The 20,083-nt window shown below is 44.8% G+C and overlaps 2 protein-coding genes across 2 annotated transcripts in view; one reads left to right on the top strand and one right to left on the bottom strand.

Moving 5' to 3' along the window:
- The window catches only part of LOC139413457 (voltage-gated potassium channel subunit beta-2-like), a 51,802-nt gene extending 48,678 nt beyond the window's left edge, over window positions 1-3,124 (top strand). The window contains exon 14 of the mRNA XM_071160878.1: window positions 1,213-3,124. Coding sequence (XP_071016979.1) covers window positions 1,213-1,302 — 90 coding nt within the window. The 3' untranslated portion in view covers window positions 1,303-3,124. The remainder of the gene's footprint in view (window positions 1-1,212) is intronic.
- A 4,424-nt stretch (window positions 3,125-7,548) lies between these two features.
- Window positions 7,549-20,083, bottom strand: part of LOC139412614 (multiple epidermal growth factor-like domains protein 6) — a 32,927-nt gene continuing 20,392 nt past the window's right edge. Inside the window, exons 5-35 of the mRNA XM_071159308.1 lie at window positions 19,305-19,427; window positions 19,073-19,195; window positions 18,826-18,963; window positions 17,729-17,851; window positions 17,327-17,449; window positions 16,912-17,082; window positions 16,014-16,145; window positions 15,739-15,867; window positions 15,507-15,635; window positions 15,249-15,383; window positions 15,008-15,142; window positions 14,767-14,892; window positions 14,547-14,678; window positions 14,057-14,185; window positions 13,814-13,945; window positions 13,542-13,670; window positions 13,249-13,377; window positions 12,958-13,086; window positions 12,692-12,820; window positions 11,764-11,892; window positions 11,461-11,589; window positions 11,232-11,360; window positions 10,825-10,956; window positions 10,585-10,713; window positions 10,337-10,465; window positions 10,023-10,151; window positions 9,743-9,871; window positions 9,179-9,307; window positions 8,911-9,039; window positions 8,636-8,764; window positions 7,549-8,332 (exon numbers count right to left, since the gene is read on the bottom strand). Of these exons, the coding sequence (XP_071015409.1) occupies window positions 8,265-8,332; window positions 8,636-8,764; window positions 8,911-9,039; window positions 9,179-9,307; window positions 9,743-9,871; window positions 10,023-10,151; window positions 10,337-10,465; window positions 10,585-10,713; window positions 10,825-10,956; window positions 11,232-11,360; window positions 11,461-11,589; window positions 11,764-11,892; window positions 12,692-12,820; window positions 12,958-13,086; window positions 13,249-13,377; window positions 13,542-13,670; window positions 13,814-13,945; window positions 14,057-14,185; window positions 14,547-14,678; window positions 14,767-14,892; window positions 15,008-15,142; window positions 15,249-15,383; window positions 15,507-15,635; window positions 15,739-15,867; window positions 16,014-16,145; window positions 16,912-17,082; window positions 17,327-17,449; window positions 17,729-17,851; window positions 18,826-18,963; window positions 19,073-19,195; window positions 19,305-19,427 (3,986 nt within the window). The 3' untranslated portion in view covers window positions 7,549-8,264. The remainder of the gene's footprint in view (window positions 8,333-8,635; window positions 8,765-8,910; window positions 9,040-9,178; window positions 9,308-9,742; window positions 9,872-10,022; window positions 10,152-10,336; window positions 10,466-10,584; window positions 10,714-10,824; window positions 10,957-11,231; window positions 11,361-11,460; window positions 11,590-11,763; window positions 11,893-12,691; window positions 12,821-12,957; window positions 13,087-13,248; window positions 13,378-13,541; window positions 13,671-13,813; window positions 13,946-14,056; window positions 14,186-14,546; window positions 14,679-14,766; window positions 14,893-15,007; window positions 15,143-15,248; window positions 15,384-15,506; window positions 15,636-15,738; window positions 15,868-16,013; window positions 16,146-16,911; window positions 17,083-17,326; window positions 17,450-17,728; window positions 17,852-18,825; window positions 18,964-19,072; window positions 19,196-19,304; window positions 19,428-20,083) is intronic.

The following is a 20,083-nucleotide window of genomic DNA, read 5'->3' as shown; positions in this document are numbered from 1 at the left end:
GTGAGGGTCCAGATGAGAACACAGTGAGGGTCCAGGTGAGAACACAGTGAGGGTCCAGGTAGGTGGGTGGGTAGGTGGGATTGGGTGGGTGGGGTGTGTCTGCGCAAGAGAAAATGTGCAGATTTGCATAATATGTCAATGAGTATTGATATTGAATCAACATTTTTAATTGGTTCAAAATGCCATCTCTCCCTGTCCATAACCATCTATAATAGAATTGTACTTGTTTTTGTCTTTCCTGGAAAGAGTGCTGCCTCTCGGCCAGTCAGTTTGTTGTAATATGCTTGGATGCTTTACTGTACAAGTTAATAAGGTCAGCAGAGTATAAATCAACATGGACATTTGAGGCTAGCTTGCGGCGCTGCTACTTTGCTAGATAAGATGCTCTCATTTAATGGGGTTTTCAAACCATCAGGGTTTTATGTTCTTTCATCACATTATGTCTGGCTTGAGATAAATTGTTTTCCCATTTCCTAGTATGTACAGTGTGTGTGTGTTACTGGTCCTCACTAGGATAGTAAAATAAGGACATTTCAAGTAGGGACATTTCGTCGGTCCCCACAAGGAATAGGGCTATTTTAGATTTAAGGGTTAGGTTTATGGTTAAGGTTACAATTTGGCTCAGGGATTAGTGTTAGGGGTTTGGAGTTAAGATTAGGGTTAGGTTAGGGGTTTGGAGTTAAGATTAGGGTTAGGTTTTAGGTTAGGGGTTTGGGGTTAAGATTAGGGTTAGGTTTTAGGTTAGGGGTTTGGGTTAAGATTAGGGTTAGGTTTTAGGTTAGGGGTTTGGAGTTAAGATTAGGGTTAGGGTTAGGTTAGGGGTTTGGAGTTAAGATTAGGGTTAGGTTAGGGGTTTGGAGTTAAGATTAGGGTTAGGTTAGGGGTTTGGAGTTAAGATTAGGGTTAGGTTAGGGGTTTGGAGATTAAGGTTAGGGGTTTGGAGTTACGATTAGGGTTAGGTTAGGGGTTTGGAGTTAAGATTAGGGTTAGGTTTTAGGTTAGGGGTTTGGAGTTAAGATTAGGGTTAGGTTAGAGGTTTATGGTTAGCGGTTAGGGAAAATAGGATTTTGAATGGGAATCAATTGTTTGTTCCCCACATGGATAGTAAAACCAATATGGGCATGGGTACTCAGTGCATTTAATACAAAGTATGTGAAATCTATACACGTGAACCTTCTGTTTCCTTCAATGCATCTGTAATTTCTCCTGCAGGTTCTTCCCAAACTATCCTCCTCAATCACACACGAGGTAGATAGCATCCTGGGGAACAAGCCGTACAGTAAAAAGGACTACCGTTCCTAACTCACCACCACGCCAGCCAGCAGGGCTGCTCCAGGGCTGCTCCAGGGCTGCTCCAGGGCTGCTCCAGGGCTGCTCCAGGGCTGCTCCAGGGCTGCTCCAGGGCTGCAGCACAGCGCCATGCCCCACCTTTGCCTGATCCTCTGTTTGCTTGAGCTTTTACTGAATTAGACCCCGGCGCATGAGTCTGACCCTGCCTCAGCCACCCTGGGGAGCATCATGTAGATTTCCAGAGAAAAGGATGAAGAAATAAAGAGAGATGGTCACATCTGCAGGGAAGGAAGGACAGATAGAAGAAAGATGTATTTTTAAAACTGAAGAAAAAATATGTTTATAAAAAACATGCTTGCTTGGCAGCCAGATATTTCTTTTTTTTTTGCATTTGTTTCTCTAAATACTGAATGCATACCAATGGATTTAAGTTTATACAAATATACAACAAAAACTCTGTTGCACATGTATGCCACACCATTAGTTTTTTTGGAGTTCTGTTTAATATGTACATCACAGTTTCTCTGAAACAGCTGTTAGTTTGTGTAGTCTACATATTATCAGTGTACCAGCCTCCTCGCAGGCAGAACAATCAGCACTTTACTATTGTACAGTTCAGTCATTGAGAGGTTGTAGAATATGTGAGAGGATGAAATAACTCAACTATATCACACACGGTGAGTCATTGCACTGTAGGATCTCCTCCCCTGTTTCAGTTTCCTACCTGTTCCCCTTAGTCAGTCTGGTCTCCACAGTGCTGGTTCATAACAGACTGTTATTTGACAATAGTCCCTGGCCAACGGAAACACTAGTTGGTTTAAGTGGCAGCCCTTCCTGTCCAATAGGAGTGAAAGCTCAGGGATCGGAACAGTATTTAATGTCCATGTCTTTCTTTCATGTGTGGACACCTAATGGGGACCTGTCCACTGTCAAACCAGGGACATTTTCACGTGGCTTTGAGCCAAAGATATTCTAACATCTTTCAACGCCACATCTAAGTGGGTATGGCTTGTTGGAAGAGTATAGCAACCGTCTTAAAGCCTATACTATCCAGCTTATTACCTATTGACTCTCTTCACGTGTACAGTATAATCACTTGATCATGCTGTTCTATGCTTATATACACAGTACACATTAATTGTACACTCCTCTATTTAGGGAATGATACATTGATTTTCAGAAGGCAGATGATAATCTATACATTTTCAATAATCATATAAATTGCACCCTGTAGACATCTGCCGCTGCCCTCATATTCACTCTCTAGCTGTTAGGTCCTCTCTTACTGTGAGACAAAGCGCAAAGTGGATAGCATGTGATACGTCCTCCATGCATGAGCCTTCGTCCAACAGCCTCTGGGGATTAAGCAAAGTCATGGTCACAAGAGTAAACTAACACGTGTAAATATAAGGAATACTCACTCTTCTTTCGTAACTCATTCTCTGGTTCAACGCGTTCAGTTTTCTAGTACTGTAGGTCAAGGGCACGCGTTCAGTAAAAACGTGCAGTATCTTTTTTTACAATCAGGGTCAAGTCTTAATGCTATGTATGTTTTTGTATGTATTTTTTTTATTTTTTATGCAATACTATCAAGTAAATGTTGAAATGTATCTTTCATGCAAACAATTTTATTAGTGCTTGGTAATGGAGTCACAGCCAGTTAACATATTTTGGGGAGGTATATGCAAACCTGCGTAACATGCAGTTCTTTAGTGATTAATCCATTAATGTAACATGTCTGATAAAGTACTTAGCTGACTATATCATAAGTACTTAGCTGACTATATCATAAGTAATTAGCTGACTATATCATAAGTAATTAGCTGACTATATCATAAGTAATTAGCTGACTATATCATAAGTACTTAGCTGACTATATCATAAGTACTTAGCTGACTATATCATAAGTAATTAGCTGACTATATCATAAGTACTTAGCTGACTATATCATAAGTACTTAGCTGACTATATCATAAGTACTTAGCTGACTATATCATAAGTACTTAGCTGACTATATCATAAGTACTTAGCTGACTATATCATAAGTACTTAGCTGACTATATCATAAGTACTTAGCTGATTATATCAAGACCAATTTTGGTATCATTTGATGCAATATTTCTTAATGAAAATACTGATAATACAAAGAGATTTCGGAGTTACGTGGTAACGGAGTTATAAACATGCAAAATAGCATATTGCAGAAAAATGATCTCTGGATCGATATTTCTAGGACAATTTCCTGATTGAATATGTGTCATGGAGCCATATGGGAGTCATAAAATGATTCAAAATCATGTAAAGTAAGTATTGTTTCATTTCTGGACAGCTGTGACTCCATCACCAAGCACCAATCAATATTTTGCAGGAAAGATATATTTGAACAATTACTTGTTAATATTGCGTTAAAGCACTAACAAATACCTACACATGCATATATAGCATTAAGATTTGGCCCTGATTATAAAAAGATATGCCTATTTTTATAGTGGGAGTATGACTCCGTTACCCTCCGCAAGGCCTTGCCCTTGTGTCATTGGATTGAAGGGATGTCAATCATGGAGGGGCTGTGCTTCGCCTGTCAAATTGAAAGGTGACGAGATTGAGGGGATATTGAATTACAACATCTTTTTGCAAATTAAACTACGTACAAATATCCTTTCTTTTAGTTATTTAAATGTTTTTAGGTCGAATACTTAAAAAATATAAATAAATGAAATCCATGAAAACATTTTTACACATTTAACCTTTGAAAATAATGTCCAATGATGAACTAAAAAGGATAATAATGTTCTAATGTACATATTGGAGATGTAATTTGCTGTAGAAAAAAGGGGAATACAGTCATGCTTGATTTTGTACAAAGTAACACTCATGTTTAAACCATCATAACATTAGACAGGATACAGTTACATACATAATGAAGTGTACTCTAGAAACTACACAAAGCCCTTTATCATTGTATATATGGCATCAAGTAACTTGTATTTTTTTATGTAGATGCTAACCATGGTGTGACCTGGCCCTGTAGTGTCAGTGAGTAGGGCTAAACTGACATGATGAGTGAAGTGTAGATGCTAACCATGGTGTGAACTGGCCCTGTAGTGTCAGTGAGTAGGGCTAAACTGACATGATGAGTGAAGTGTAGATGCTAACCATGGTGTGACCTGGTCCTGTAGTGTCAGTGAGTAGGGCTAAACTGACATGATGAGTGAAGTGTAGATGCTGCTCAGGCAAAGTGAAGAGGAGATTTGGAGAATCAGAATGAGTGAGGTGTGTGGCTAACGCCCCGGGTCAGACAACAAATAATTGGCATAGATACAGAGTCAAAGTGTGTGTGTGGAGGAATAATTAGCATAGATACAGAGTCAAAGTGTGTGTGTGGAGGAATAATTGGCATAGATACAGAGTCAAAGTGTGTGTGTGGAGGAATAATTGGCATAGATACAGAGTCAAAATGTGTGTGTGTGGAGGAATAATTGGCATAGATACAGAGTCAAAGTGTGTGTGTGGAGGGGAAACAAATCTTTCTAGCGTCTGTGTTAAATGTGAACTGTACATTTTGATTTGTCTGGTACTATGTCTTGAGGGAATTAGTGGCAAAAGCCAATGTGGTTTTCCCAGAAGAAAGAAAAAACTGTTTCATAATGTATCATGATTTTCTGTCTTACTGTCTGTCAGGTAATGTGCGAAATGACCGGAAATTGTGCAGCAGAAATGTTTCATAAAATAAAAAGCTCAAAGGCACTGTCACAATGAGTTTTCCCTAGACATATTTGGTGGTCTTTGTCACACTATCAATTCAATGTCACACGTACATGCACAGAGCTGTGCACTGATTTGTCTGGTGATAACTGTGATGGTGTTGAATGTAGCTCCATCTCGCCCCCAGGGCTGTGCAGTAGGGAGAGACTGTGCTTTAGAGAGAGAGGCTGTGCTGTAGAGAGAGACTGTGCTGTAGAGAGAGAGACTGTGCTGTAGAGAGAGAGGCTGCGCTGTAGAGAGAGAGGCTGCGCTGTAGAGAGAGAGGCTGCGCTGTAGAGAGAGAGGCTGCGCTGTAGAGAGAGAGGCTGCTCTGTAGAGAGAGAGGCTGCTCTGTAGAGAGAGAGGCTGAGCTGTAGAGAGAGAGGCTGTACTGTAGAGAGAGGCTGTGCTGTAGAGAGAGAGGCTGTGCTGTAGAGAGAGAGGCTGATCTGTAGAGAGAGAGGCTGAGCTGTAGAGAGAGAGGCTGAGCTGTAGAGAGAGAGGCTGCCCTGTAGAGAGAGAGGCTGCCCTGTAGAGCGAGAGGCTGCCCTGTAGAGAGAGATGAGCACCACAGAGCTCCTCTATTTACACAACCACTCTGGCACCACACCATGGCAACACAACAGCGTGTGAAGTGCACTCTTGGAAGAGCTTGCTTCTTACTGACATAGTGGATAATGCTAGACAAGCAGTGTGGATGATTTTATAAGAATTTGAGGTGTGTGAGTCAGGCTGTTTAGTGAGTAGACTCATCGTTGCAGGGTCTCTTGTCTCCCTGTCCAGTGTTGCCCTCTGACAGCCTCCCTTTGCACAGCCACTGTTCCATACATATCATAGTATTGATGTTACTATCAGCTCAGAAACCTTTGAAACCAGCCCTGTAGATGAATGATGCTCATCTCACAGAATGCCGTATGTTCGAGATTATTTTTGTATGTTCGGGCCTTTAACGTAGAAGAAGCAGAAGAGGGAGAATAAAAGTGTCTTTTTATTTTCATTTTCAACATGCTGCATTTTCCTCTTAATATTGTATCAGTGTAAAGATAGACAAAATAAGCAATTTATTTGTATTGTGTATATTGTGCAGAATGCTCTCAAATGAATGCAATGGCAGACTACCTTCTCTCAGTGATGATGCCCTAGCTAGTCATCTCCTGTATGTACATAGTTTGACCTTCATATTTATGGTTGTGGTCACCTCTGCCTTCTCTTTCTTTTCATTTGCAGGCATTGCTAACTGCACTGTGCTTCAGTCTGCATTTAGACCAGATGTACAGCTTCGTCTTTAATGAAATGACAATGAAAAAATAAGAATGTAAAAACAGTTCCCTGTGTTTGACTTTTTCATTCATTGATTGTTTTTGATATTTTATGGGTTATTTACTAGGTGTCCCGATTAGAACATCCTCTTGACTCCAGTCATAGACAGAATACACTTACCTATTGCATTATCTTGAACTGTATACAATAATTGTATAAAATATAAATATATGTAAAGAGCACTTTATACACAAAAAAGAAAAAGGTACTGTTTACCATGACGGGGCTGAGCCCACTGTCTGCTCAAGTTATATTGTGTCTCCTGAATCATTGTGCAATCCAATGGGGTGAACTCTAAACTTTGAGGATATGAATCAGAATCGCCCACGCAAACATACTTTGGTAAACAAAAATGTACTGACCAATATGTAGATCATATACTGTCTTCTGGTTAACATATAGTGGATTTAAAGCGCCGTAGCACCAACATTTTTATAACAAGTCGCTTCATATAAAGTACAGAATATCAAACATAACTGTATGGTATTCACTGCAATTAGACATCACAATATTATACTGGATTGGAAATATCATTGAAAGCGTTTTTTCAGGTGCTCAAATCACTTTGCATTGTCTGATAGGATTCACCTCACACTACTTTCCAAAAGCATAGATACCTGGGTTATGTTGACTCTGATGGCTCATTCATAAGGACAGATTCAAATAATGAATCATTTACAGTATATGATGTAGAAGTGATGGGATTTGTATAATAATGCCACATGTATACTGTTTATCCACATATTCCATGAACATTTCTGGGGTAAATGACAAAAACCAAAGCATAAAACACTACAGAATTGCCAAGTATACAAACAAATACATACAATAGTATAGTATTGCATAGTATACAAAACAAATACATACAATAGTATAGCATTGCATAGTATACAAAACAAATACATACAATAGTATAGCATTGCATAGTATACAAAACAAATACATACAATAGTATAGCATTGCATAGTATACAAAACAAATACATACAATAGTATAGCATTGCATAGTATACAAAACAAATACATACAATAGTATAGCATCGCATAGTATACAAAACAAATACATACAATAGTATAGCATTGCCAAGTATACAAAACAAATACATACAATAGTATAGTATTGCATAGTATACAAAACAAATACATACAATAGTATAGCATTGCATAGTATACAAAACAAATATCAAGTACAATAGTGAGTCGGTGAATCTCTGCAATAAAAAATGAGTGTTAGTGTTGAACGTTCAGCAACTGTCGCCAAACACATCTATATCCCGCGTGGTTTGTCCAGGGGGGAGTGTGCAGAGGAAGCTGTAGTGGGGAGATCTCGGGCTCCATTCAATCCGTATCGCGGAAATTCAGCATTACAGCTTGATTTGAATTTAAAGGCAATGTTCCTGCTTTAGCAGACACTGCATGCAAGGTAAACGCTGCAGATGTCGGCCAATAGGTCATTACCTTTAAATTGAACGCTTCAGCGACACACAATGAATAGAGCTCCTAGTCCTGGTAAACACTGGCTGCCCTCTAACTACCAGAAAGGGGGTCACAACATACCGTACCTCATCACTGATGAGTTAGGCCATGCCTGAGTGGGAGATGCACATGCATACAGTATGCGCATGAACACAAACAATGAAAGCCCTGCACAGTTCACAGCATACACACACACCAAAGCATTATCCACCCTAGAGCAAACACTGAGAACATTTCTCCTTAGAGTCCATTTCTCCATGTCTCATCCAGCTCCTGTGGGTGCAGCAGTATCCTGTCCCGTTGGGGTGTGTATGTCTGAAATAATAATATCCAACCTTTTAATTCAGTTCGGCTTCAGCGAAGCTTGTGCTGCTGCCCCAGCCTCTTACCGTCGGAGGCTCATTGGTGATTGGAGCCTCCGGCCAAAAGGGGGCGCTATAACGCATTGTCTAGATGTGCGTTGTCCTCCTTCCTGCTTCTGTAGGGGAGGCGTGGAGGCCCACCTGAGGACACACACACACAGAGGGGGAGGAGCTGTCAGTCGACCCTGTATCTCAGCACACAGGACACACTCATTACAGACAAACAACAGCACAACCAGAACCACCAACGGAAGAAATGTGTAACCTCAATGTGTTCAACCTCCCTGCAGCCAAAACCAAGTGTCAGCACTAAAACCAGTTGATTATTTTCTAACTCGGGGGAAACGTTCTGTTCCAGTCCAGCTTCATTACAGCCCTGTCACCAGATACAGTCTGCCTGCTGCGGTGAGGGCAGTGTGGTGTGTGTTAGTCACTCATCACTACCTTCCTGACAGGTTAGTCCGATCCAGCTGTTGAGACATGTGCAGCGGCCGTTCCGATGGTCACAGTGAGCCGCGTTGTAACACACACAGCTCTCTGTGCAGTCTGGCCCATAGCGGTTTGCTTTGCAGGCTGACAACAAACACACACACACACACACACACATAGGTAAGACGATACCTCATTAGACACCAGAACATAATTAGAAAAGGCCTCTTAAACAGATCGCCACCTGAGGTACCATCACATAGAACATTCTGAATGCTCCTCAGTCTTACCAGTGTCACACCTGGGTCCAGTCTTGCCTGAGGTGCACAGACACCTGCCACTCACAGGGTCACAGGGCGTGCCCTCCTCACAGTCACATGACTTGGCACAGTTCACACCAAACGTGCCCTGTTGACACTCTGAAAACAGACGTGGGGTAAGAGCAACACCCTATTTAGAATGAATAAATCCTGTCTGAAAGCCTACATTTCAAACTCAAAGTCATCATCATCTACTAGATAGCATCAGCTCAGTAACTGCATAAGGCAGAGATCTCACCTCTGTGACAACGGGAGCCATGGTACCCTGGAGGACAGACACAGAACCCAGTGGAGGGGTTGCAGGACGCCTTGTTCAGACAGGTACACTGGAGTTGGCACAGAGGGCCATGGAGGCCAGAGGGGCACGCTGAGGACAGGGCCAGGACACTTTAGAAACAGTATGAAAGACACTTCTACTACTTGCAAGCTTCCTTTTTTGTGCTTTCATTTTGAGATTTGCTAAGCGCAATTATGTCTATGTCCAGTTCGGAGGAGCGCTGTGTGAGCTGGTGAGACAATAGAATGACCTTGCAGGCCAGTGTTTTTCAATGCTGTGCTGACGTGTGTGTGTGTGTGTGTGTGTGTGTGTGTGTGTGTGTGTGTGTGTGTGTGTGTGTGTGTGTGTGTGTGTGTGTGTGTGTGTGTGTGTGTGTGTGTGTGTGCGTGCGCGTGCGTGCGTGCGTGCGTGCGTGTGTGTGTTTGCGTGTGTGTTTGCGTGTGTGTGTGTGTTTGCGTGTGTGTGTTTGCGTGCGTGTTTGCGTGTGTGTGTGTGTTTGCGTGTGTGTGTGTGTGTGTCACTCACCATGTTCACACTGATGTCCGTAGTAACCTGGACCACACTGGCAGGTTCCAGTCACCCTGTCACAGGTGCCATTGTTCCAGCAGTCACACTTCAGCTGGCAGTTACCTCCAAATGTCCCCGGAGGACATTCTATCACACAGACAGACAGACAGACAGACACAGAGAGGCAGCATAACTACAACTACATATTCTGAATGAAAACCAGCACTGAGAGTTGAGTTATTACATTCAAAGCTATTTCCTATGATTTTGTAAAGGTGCACTGTCCAGTATCTCTCACCTGTGTCACAGTGAGCCCCAGTCCAGCCCAGACCACAGGTACATCTTCCAGAGACAGAGTCACACAGTCCTCCGTTACTGCAGTTACAGAGGATAGCACAGTCCTCTCCAAACCAACCAGGAGCACAGCCTGCCAATACACAGATATTACACATAACAAACACACACACATATTACAAACATAGTTCAAACACACACATATATTACAAACCTTTAACTTATAGACAGACAGAGACGCAAAGAGTCCTATTTGTGTTGTAAAAATACTTCCACACGTAGTGATCTGTTCAACTCGATTCATTAGAGAAAACCTACCTTGTCCACAGTCCTCTCCTCTTCGCCCAGGGCTGCAGTGACATCTACCATTGACAGGATCATTCTGTGCCCCCTCTCCACACAGTGTCACGCGGGCACAGTCCTGCCCATAACGACCAGCTGGGCACGCTTTCAACAGGGTACAGGAGATTAAGGACCATGGTTTTTCTAATATTACTTCAGAAGCTATGATTGTTGTGGAGGTGTTACATTTATTCAGTGCTATAAAGAGCTGAGTATGAACTCACTGATGTTGCAGTGTGCTCCGATGAACCCTGCTGTGCATTCACAGGTGCCAGAGGTGGACCTGCACTTTCCACTGTTCTGACACTGGCACTCTCGCTCACAGTCGGGACCATACCATCCTCTCTGACACTCTGGGTACCCAAAACACATACCAAACGGTTTTAAGATAGAGTAATGGCATCCCCTATGGAAGGTTATGAATGTGTCATTACCAGCAGAGGGGGGTAGTGTACAATACATACCCTGGTTACATTTAGGACCTTGGAAGCCTGGTGCGCAGTAACACAGCCCAGTCACTGGGTGGCAGAGCTGGTTGGTCTCAGAACACTGGCACACCTGGTTACAGTTGAGTCCATGTGTCCCTGACAGACAGGCTGGTGGTGCAGACAGGCAGACAGACAGACAGGCAGGCAGGCAGGCAGGCAGACAGACAGACAGACAGACAGACAGACGATGTAAGCAACATGAAAAGCGAGACATTACAGCTGAAAGTCCAGACTGACAGAGTTTTAAATGTTTTAATTTGACCCTTTTTTTAACAGGTAACTTGACTGAGAACATATTCTAATTTTATAGCAATAGTTACAGGGGGATGAATGAGCCAATCGGAAGTAGAAGACATGGGCTGAGAGGTTTGTACAGGACTCACTCTGTTCACAGCCATTGCCAGTGAGTCCAGGGGGACAGCCACACTCCCCAGAGACATGGTGACAGGAAGTACCCTGGGGACAGGTGCAGCGTTGCACACAGCCCTTGCCATAGGTTCCAGGTAAACAGGCTGGTGGTAAAAAGGAGGGAGAGTCAAAATCCTAAACAGGTATGGCTAAAAATACTTTCAGGGATAATAGAAAATGTAGTTATTATTAAAGATAGGCCACCTTTATCACAGTGGGGTCCCCTCCAACCTGGTGGACAGAGGCAGTGCCCAGTAACGTGGTGACAGGGGGCTATATGCTCACACTGACAACTCTCCTCACAGCCAGCTCCAAACAGACCTGACCCACAGGCTGCAGTGGAGGAAAAGGACAGAGTAGGAACTCAGAGACTGGATGTGACAACAACCTTCACTCACAAAAGGGCGCTGTGTTGAAGGTACAGCGGAAACCTGTGAATTAATTCACCTCACAACATTGATGATGACAAAGACAGTATATGTCCACTTCTCTGTCACTCTTTCTCACCTTTTTCACAGCGCTCTCCGACCCAGCCAGGACCACAGTTGCACTGGCCCGTCTGTCTGTCGCAGTGACCCCCATTCTCACACTGACACTGCTGCTGGCAGTCGGCCCCGAACCGCCCTGATACACACTCTGTGGCGCCAACACACCAACCCACAGAGATATGGCAGGAAAGAACACGGGACATCGCATGTCAGAGCAGGCAAACCAACCACAGGCTAACATAGAAACCTATGGTATTTCTGCTGAGGACAGCAATACCTTCTCCAAACCCTGTGGTTTGACCTAGCAGAAAGTTGGCACTAGGTGGTAATTAACCACTGAGTGGCTAGGTAACACCGCACCGGCAGCACAATTAGAGGTTTCCTGTGCCTAGAGTAGGATGGTGAGTTTGGCATGGAGGACCTGTTGAGGACCTGTTGAGAAGTTTATATGGGCGCTGTGGGAGGATAGTGTGTGATGTAGAGTACATTGGGGTGGTGAACTGCAGCGTCTGTGTGGTGTCTGTTACAGGGCAGACAGGAGACTGTGGGGTCTAGCAGACTGTCTGCGGTCTGAGGTGCAGCTCTGTCTCACAGACAGCCAGGGAACACCACCAGTCAAAAACAAATGAGTTAAACCAGGACAAATTAGGACTGAGACTAATTTGATTCCTGAATACAGTAAAACAAAGCACAGGCCACTGTTCTAAATGGTTTCTAGCATTTAAGGTAATGTTATCCTTAAGCACGCTGTCCCGACCGCTCCAGTCAGAGCCTTAATGGTTTTCCAGTGCCTGCATTTCTAGTAGAGCTGGTGCTGAATGAGGATCATCCTGATTGGATAACGCTTTAGGTAAACAATCCCAGGTCTGAATAAGCCATGAGTAAGTAGGGTTAGCTAGGTTCATGGTGACTCTAAGCGTCTGTATGGCTCTTTCAGTACCACTCACCTAGCCCGCAGGCTGCGCCCATCCACCCGTTGGCACAGGTACATTGCCCACTGATTCGGTCACATCTGGCTCCATTCTGACACAGGCAGTACTGACTGCAGTCCGCCCCATAGAAGCCCACTGGGCATTCTGGGGGAAAAATGGTAGACCCATTATCACTACATTATGGTTTCTCTATACAGAACTCATTCATTAACCTCTGTTCAAAGCGGTTGGATATTATTGTGCATAGCTAGTTAGGAGTACTACTCTAGTTCCACACTCACCCTGTGAGCAGCTGGGCCCTGTCCAGCCAGGTGTACAGACACACTGCCCGTTCGCCGGGTGGCAGTTGCCATTATTATGGCAACCGCAGGTTTGGTTACAGCCCTCCCCATAGAAACCAGCCGGGCATGCTGCAAGGCAAAGATAAGAAACTGTTAACTTACAAAGAATCAATCATCAATCACACCAATGCAAAACACATATATGTAATATGTCTGGGATTTGAAATGGTTTCTTTTGCACAGGGTGCGTACTGGACAGGCTCTTTGAAGCGTGGGATGTCCAATACTCACTCAGTTTGCAGGTGGGACCGATCCAACCAGCTGGACACACACACGTCCCAGTGACATGGTTGCAGTGACCTCCATTCAGACAGACACACTTCTCCTGGCAGTCTGCCCCATAGAAGCCCTGGGGACAGGCTATGAACAAACACACAGAGCCGTTACATCTCAGCAAACAATACAGCATAATAACCCAATGATTCCAATAGGCTAATTGTACTGGATTATAGATAAAGTTCAGGCTATGGTACGGTTATATAATTTGGGTTGTAGGTTTTAGGGAGTTTGGGAGGTTCTCTTACATTTCTCACAGAAGGTTCCAGTCCAGCCCACCAGGCAGGTGCATGCTCCACTGACATGGTCACATGACCCCTTGTTGTCACACTGGCAGTGATGCCGACAGCCCAGACCGAAAGACCCCACTGGACACTCTGAGACACAGAGAAGACACAACTACAGCAGGGCTTGACAGCGACATGCTCTGAGACAATACTGCAACTGCACAATAGCAATTTAAGAATGCAGACTGAAAAGAAACAACCTTCAAACATATATTTTGCTTGAGGAGTCATACCTTCATGGCATTGCGTCCCTGTGTAGCCGGCCTCACAGTTACACTGGCCCGTCACTGCGTCACAGCTCCCATCCCCATTCTTACAGTCACATGTCTCAGCACAGTCCACTCCCCAGCGCCCAGAGTCACAGGCTGAAAAGGAAACAAACAAACAGGGGACCCTTTAATGAAATTGTTTAGATTCTGTAAGCTATTTTTTATTTAGTTGGAGTCATTTAAGACTCAATGCCACACCCACTTTACCTTTCCTGCAGTTATGTCCTGCCCAGCCAGGGTTACAAGTACAACGGCCCGTGACAGGGTGGCAGCGTCCGCTGTTTTCACACACGCAGCGCAGCTGGCATCCAACACCAAACCGTCCTGCCGGACATGCTACAGCACACACAGACACATGATAAAGCACGGTGAGCCAGAGAGTCACTCTACGTACATACTGTAAACACACATATTGCAATACCATACCGTTTCCATGACATTGAAATCCGTTGGTTATACCGGAATAATATTTATCCTTCTGTGTAAAAACACAGCTGATGAGAACATAGTTTATGACATGTCTGAGCCTCAGACAGAGGAGAATGTGGTGTGGTTGGTGTTTTCATGACCCACTAGAAAGGCCTGCTCATCATGCATTTAACATCTCTTTCTAAAATTAGACCAAAACTACCACAAACTACCACAAACTACCACAAATCTTCAATCACAGTTCTACCATTGATTCGCTCAAACTCACAGTTCTGACAGAGCCTGCCCATGTACCCAGGAGGACAGGAACAGGTTCCGTTGTGTTTGTCACACACTCCTCCATTCTCACAGACTGGACAGGCCTCGTGGCAACCCGCGCCCCAGGATCCCTCCACACACACTGCAGCACACAGCAACAGTATGTGTTAGTGTCATCATCATTATCACAATGTTATGAATACTATAGTATCACCAGGTTTTTTCCTTACAATTCTCACAGCGTTTTCCTGATGTTCCAGCAGGACACTGACACTGGCCGCTCACTCTGTCACATGGAGCCCCTGAGCAGTCACAGGCCTGAGGGCAGCCTGGCCCAAACCTCCCCTCTGGACAGGCTAGAGGAGAGGACAGAGACAGTGCTAGTCTTCCTAAAAGAAGCCACATTCAGTACTGTAAACTGACCAACATGACATGAAATGCCTATCCCATGGGACCAACAGGACAACCTACCTTGATCACAGGTGTCTCCACGGAGACCAGCCGGGCACAGACGTTGGCACTTCCCAGTCACATGATCACAAGACAGTCCAAGCGGGCACTCACACTTGTTCTCACAGCCTGGGCCAAATGTGCCTGGGTCACACTCTGAGGTGGGAGGGGGGGACGTGATCAGAGTTAAACACATAGAGCACTACAACACTGCTGGAGATACTGTAGATAAGAACTTTGGGTCCCAGCAGCCAGCACTGACCTTCCCTGCATGCATTGCCTTGCCAACCGGGCTTGCAGATGCAGGTGCCATGGCGACGGTGACACTCTAGAGTGTTCTGTTGGACACAATGACACTCCTCTGAACAGCCCGGTCCAAAGGCCCACTTGGGACATGCTGGATAGGGAAGGAGGGAGATAACATGTAGAATATTGAATAAGAACTGAATGGATAAGGTGAGTAATGAATACGAGTAGTGGTGAAAGGTGAGATGTGAGGGGTCAACAGTGAGTGACTCACGTAGATGGCAGAACCTCCCGTAGAGTCCAGGGTCACACAGACAGGCTCCGTAGGTGCGGTGGCAGCGCCCGTTACAGGCACAGTTACACTTCTTATTGCACTGTTTCCCATAGAAGCCCTTAGGACAGCCTACAGACAATAAAGCATTGTTATCAGGCAACTGAACTTTTCTATAGAGTGAATGACTGAGAGAGTGTTTTTGTACAGTATATGTTAACCAGTAGTTACTCACCATCCTGGCACATGTCTCCACTGACGCCAGATGGGCAGCGACAGTTCCCATTAACAGGATCACAGGTGGCTCCGTTCATACACTTACAGGGAAATGAGCAGTTCTTGCCAAAGGATCCTTCAGGACAAGCTGAATAAAAATTTCTATATTTATCCATCATACAGAGATGTGTTGTTCCACAGAAAAACACACATACATAAGATTGATAATGTACAGTGTTGTGAGTGCAGTTTGTTTACAGTCTGTATGTGTTTTTGTTGTGAGCAGATACTGACTCTGGTTGCAAATGAGGCCTGTCCATCCATCGGGACAGTGACATCCATCTCTCCCTGGGCCACACAGCCCTCCGTTAGAACAGTCTTCACAGGTCAGACTGCAGTCATGGCCAAACGTGTTGTTCAGACACACTGCATACAAGACAAAGACGTTATTGATTATCACATTTCAGAACAAAATCTGTCTGTGGTTAGGGATTTGCCATCATCAACTACATTCTTCCTAGCACAGCAACCCCAGTGAGATGACCTTAAATACTACAATACTGATTACTGTTTTCACATTAATACATCAAGGAGCAACACAAAACAGATCCCAAGGCCCTCTGCCACGGCCCCCTGCCACAGCCCCCTGCCACAGCCCCCTGCCACAGCCCCCTGCCACAGTCCCCTGCCACAGCCCCCTGCCACAGCCCCCTGCCACAGCCCCCTGCCACAGTCCCCTGCCACAGCCCCCTGCCACAGTCCCCTGCCACAGCCCCCTGCCACAGCCCCCTGCCACAGCCCCCTGCCACAGCCCCCTGCCACAGCCCCCTGCCACAGCCCCCTGCCACAGTCCCCTGCCACAGCCCCCTGCCACAGCCCCCTGCCACAGTCCCCTGCCACAGTCCCCTGCCACAGCCCCCTGCCACAGCCCCCTGCCACAGTCCCCTGCCACAGTCCCCTGCCACAGCCCCCTGCCACAGCCCCCTGCCACAGTCTATAAAGCTTCCCCATTACTACCCAGGTATGTAAAAAAAAAAAATCTGCTAAACAATTTGCCACCTGCTGTGGGGTATTTCATTGCCCAGTAACTAGTAATTAAATAAGGAGGTCTTACGGTTCACCTCCTGTTGCTCAGACACATAGCTAATCAGATACAGGACCATAGTGTGTGTGTTTGTGTTCAGAGGCTCACCAAATTTCTCTGCCAACATGCTCTCAGCCAGCAGCTCTCCAGTGTCGTCATCCTCATAGTCATCATAGCGTTCCAGGGGCTGGTTGTAGTCCTGCAGCAGGGTGAGCTGAGGCAGGGGCCCCACGGCATCCTGGCCCCCACTATACAGGGCCTCAACTGTATTCTCCAGCGCTGCAGAAAGAGAAAGAGAGAGAGAGAGAGAGAGAGAGAGAGAGAGAGAGAGAGAGAGAGGGATTACGAGAGCAAGAGGGAGAGCCAGAGAGAGAGCCAGAAAGAGAGAGAGAGAGAGATTAAGAGAGCAAGAGGGAGAGCCAGAGAGCCAGAGAGAGAGGAGATTGTATAAGGGTCCAAGTGGGACATGTTGATGGTGGTGTGGCTCTAAGCAAAAACATCTAATTTGATTGGTGAAACTCACGTTCACAGGAGTGTCGGTCCTCGTCCAGACGAAAGCCTCGGCGGCAGAAACACTGGAAGGAGCCGGCGGTGTTCTGGCACATGTGATCACAGCCACTGTTAGCCGCCAGACATTCATCCACATCTACACGACACACACACAGTCCAGTCACTTTACAAAAACACTGCTCCTCAGTCAGGTAAATTGATATAAATAGCCAAAATCACTGACATTTAGCACTGAATCAATGTTCTTATGTAATAAACAATGTACAGCAAACCAAAAAATACAAACATGATTCTAATATTACAGCCTCATATATACACATATTAGTTAAACTGGAAGCAATCCAGGTTCAACAATTATTGTATAATGAGTGCCCCACTAAATCACTATCCTGAGGTTTTAAAGGGGAGAACATACCATCACAGCTACATCCGTCTGAGTTGAGGCGGTACCCCGCTGTGCAGTAGCACTCATAGCCCCCAGGGTAGTTGGTACAGTCCTGCTCGCAGCAGGAGCTTCCCTCTCCACACTCGTCCAGGTCTGCCAAACAAAACACACAATAAAAAGCATCACAGGGAGAATCATGATATTAGCATATGTTTTGTCTAAAACTGATCTGAAGGGTTGCGGTTATTCTCAAGACTGGTAAAGGTTCATCTCTAGACTGAATGGTAAAAGGTTAGTCCCTAGACTGAATGGTAAAGGTTAGTCTCTAGACTGACTGGTAAAGGTTCATCTCTAGACTGACTGGTAAAGGTCAGTCTCTAGACTGAATGGTAAAGGTTAGTCTCTAGACTGACTGGTAAAGGTCAGTCTCTAGACTGAATGGTAAAAGTTAGTCTCTAGACTGACTGGTAAAGGTCAGTCTCTAGACTGAATGGTAAAGGTTCATCTCTAGACTGAATGGTAAAAGGTTAGTCCCTAGACTGAATGGTAATGGTTAGTCTCTAGACTGACTGGTAAAGGTCAGTCTCTAGACTGAATGGTAAAGGTTAGTCTCTAGACTGACTGGTAAAGGTCAGTCTCTAGACTGAATGGTAAAAGTTAGTCTCTAGACTGACTGGTAAAGGTCAGTCTCTAGACTGAATGGTAAAGGTTCATCTCTAGACTGAATGGTAAAAGGTTAGTCCCTAGACTGAATGGTAATGGTTAGTCTCTAGACTGACTGGTAAAGGTCAGTCTCTAGACTGAATGGTAAAGGTTAGTCTCTAGACTGACTGGTAAAGGTCAGTCTCTAGACTGAATGGTAAACGTTAGTCTCTAGACTGACTGGTAAAGGTCAGTCTCTAGACTGAATGGTAAACGGTAGTCTCTAGACTGAATGTTAAAGCTAAGTCTCTAGACCGAATGGTGAAGGTCGGTCTCTAGACTGAATGGTAAAAGTTAGTCTCTGGACTGATCTGAGCTGAATGTTAAAGCTAAGTCTCTAGACTGAATGGTAAAGGTTAGTCTCTAGGCTGAATGGTAAAATTTAGTCTCTAGACTGAATGGTGAAGGTTAGTCTCTAGACTGACCAACACAGGTCTTGAGGTCCTCCTCCAGTCGGTAACCCTGGTTACAGCTACAGACAGGGCCGCCGGTGGAGTGCTGGCAGTGATGGGAGCAGCCTCCGTTGTTGCTCTCACAGCTGTTGACGATCTCCATCTCAATTCCTGTCACACAGAAACACATGAGATGACACTCCGATTACTTCTGGTTGAGATATTTCAGATCAGATCAAATAATGAAAGCCATGGAGATGATTATAGGAGCCAAACTCACGGTAGCACTGGCGTCCGTCTGCTCCCAGCTCGTAGGCAGTGTCACACACACAGGCGAAGGAGCCCGGGATGTTGTGGCAGCCATGAGCACAGCCCGTCTGCTCCGACTCACACTCATCAATATCTGGGACAGATAAACTAAGTGTCTATACAGATCTATGCTAGAACTTAAATACAGAGACATGATTGGCCCTGTATGAAGAGTAGTGCAGTAATCAACAGATCTTTTTTACCCTCACAGGTCTTCCTGTCCTCTGCCAGCTTGTACCCATTTCTACATTCACAGTGGGCCTTGCCACGATCAACAAGACAGTCATGCTGGCAGCCACCATTCTTATCTAGACATGGATTCTCCACTGTAACACAGGAGACAACGATTCATGTTGAGAGCGCTTTATCTTGACGAACATCAATTTCTTACAAACACAATCCGTGTTGAATTTTTTCAAGGACATTTATCTAAAATGCAGAAGTACATCTCATACAGTATACTGAACAAATACATACTGACATAACCACTCAAGACAAAGGCCCAAACTCTACACTAGGCTGAGTACTTTTCTGCATAGTTGTGCCTGCAGAAATTAGAGGAAGCTGGTCCTGGCCAACCATTACAACGTAAAAACGTCTAAAAGACAGTTCTTATTGTAAAATAAAAATCCCCCCTCCCTGAGAGAGAGAGAGAGAGAGAGAGAGAGAGAGAGAGAGAGAGAGAGAGAGAGAGAGAGAGAGAGAGAGAGAGAGAAAGGAGGACTCTGCTGCCCAGACATTCCATGGCTGAGCTTTGTGTTGCCAGAGTATAATGTGAACTAATGTTGAGGGAAAACATGAAAGATGAGTGACCACTTCAAATTGGGGTCTGATTCACAACAATTTAAGGTCTCATCTCCTGAATGGAAGGAAGTCCAACTTAGACATCCTGTTGAACATGAATTATTGGCAGTTATGAATGTACAGTGTTATGACAAACCCTTGGACCTAAAGGACACCTTGGATTCTCAAATACCCTTCC

The sequence above is a fragment of the Oncorhynchus clarkii genome, chromosome 7 (genome assembly GCF_045791955.1).
Source record: "Oncorhynchus clarkii lewisi isolate Uvic-CL-2024 chromosome 7, UVic_Ocla_1.0, whole genome shotgun sequence".
In the NCBI taxonomy this organism is placed as follows: Eukaryota; Metazoa; Chordata; class Actinopteri; order Salmoniformes; family Salmonidae; genus Oncorhynchus; species Oncorhynchus clarkii.
This window is presented reverse-complemented; position numbering and strand designations above follow the sequence as displayed.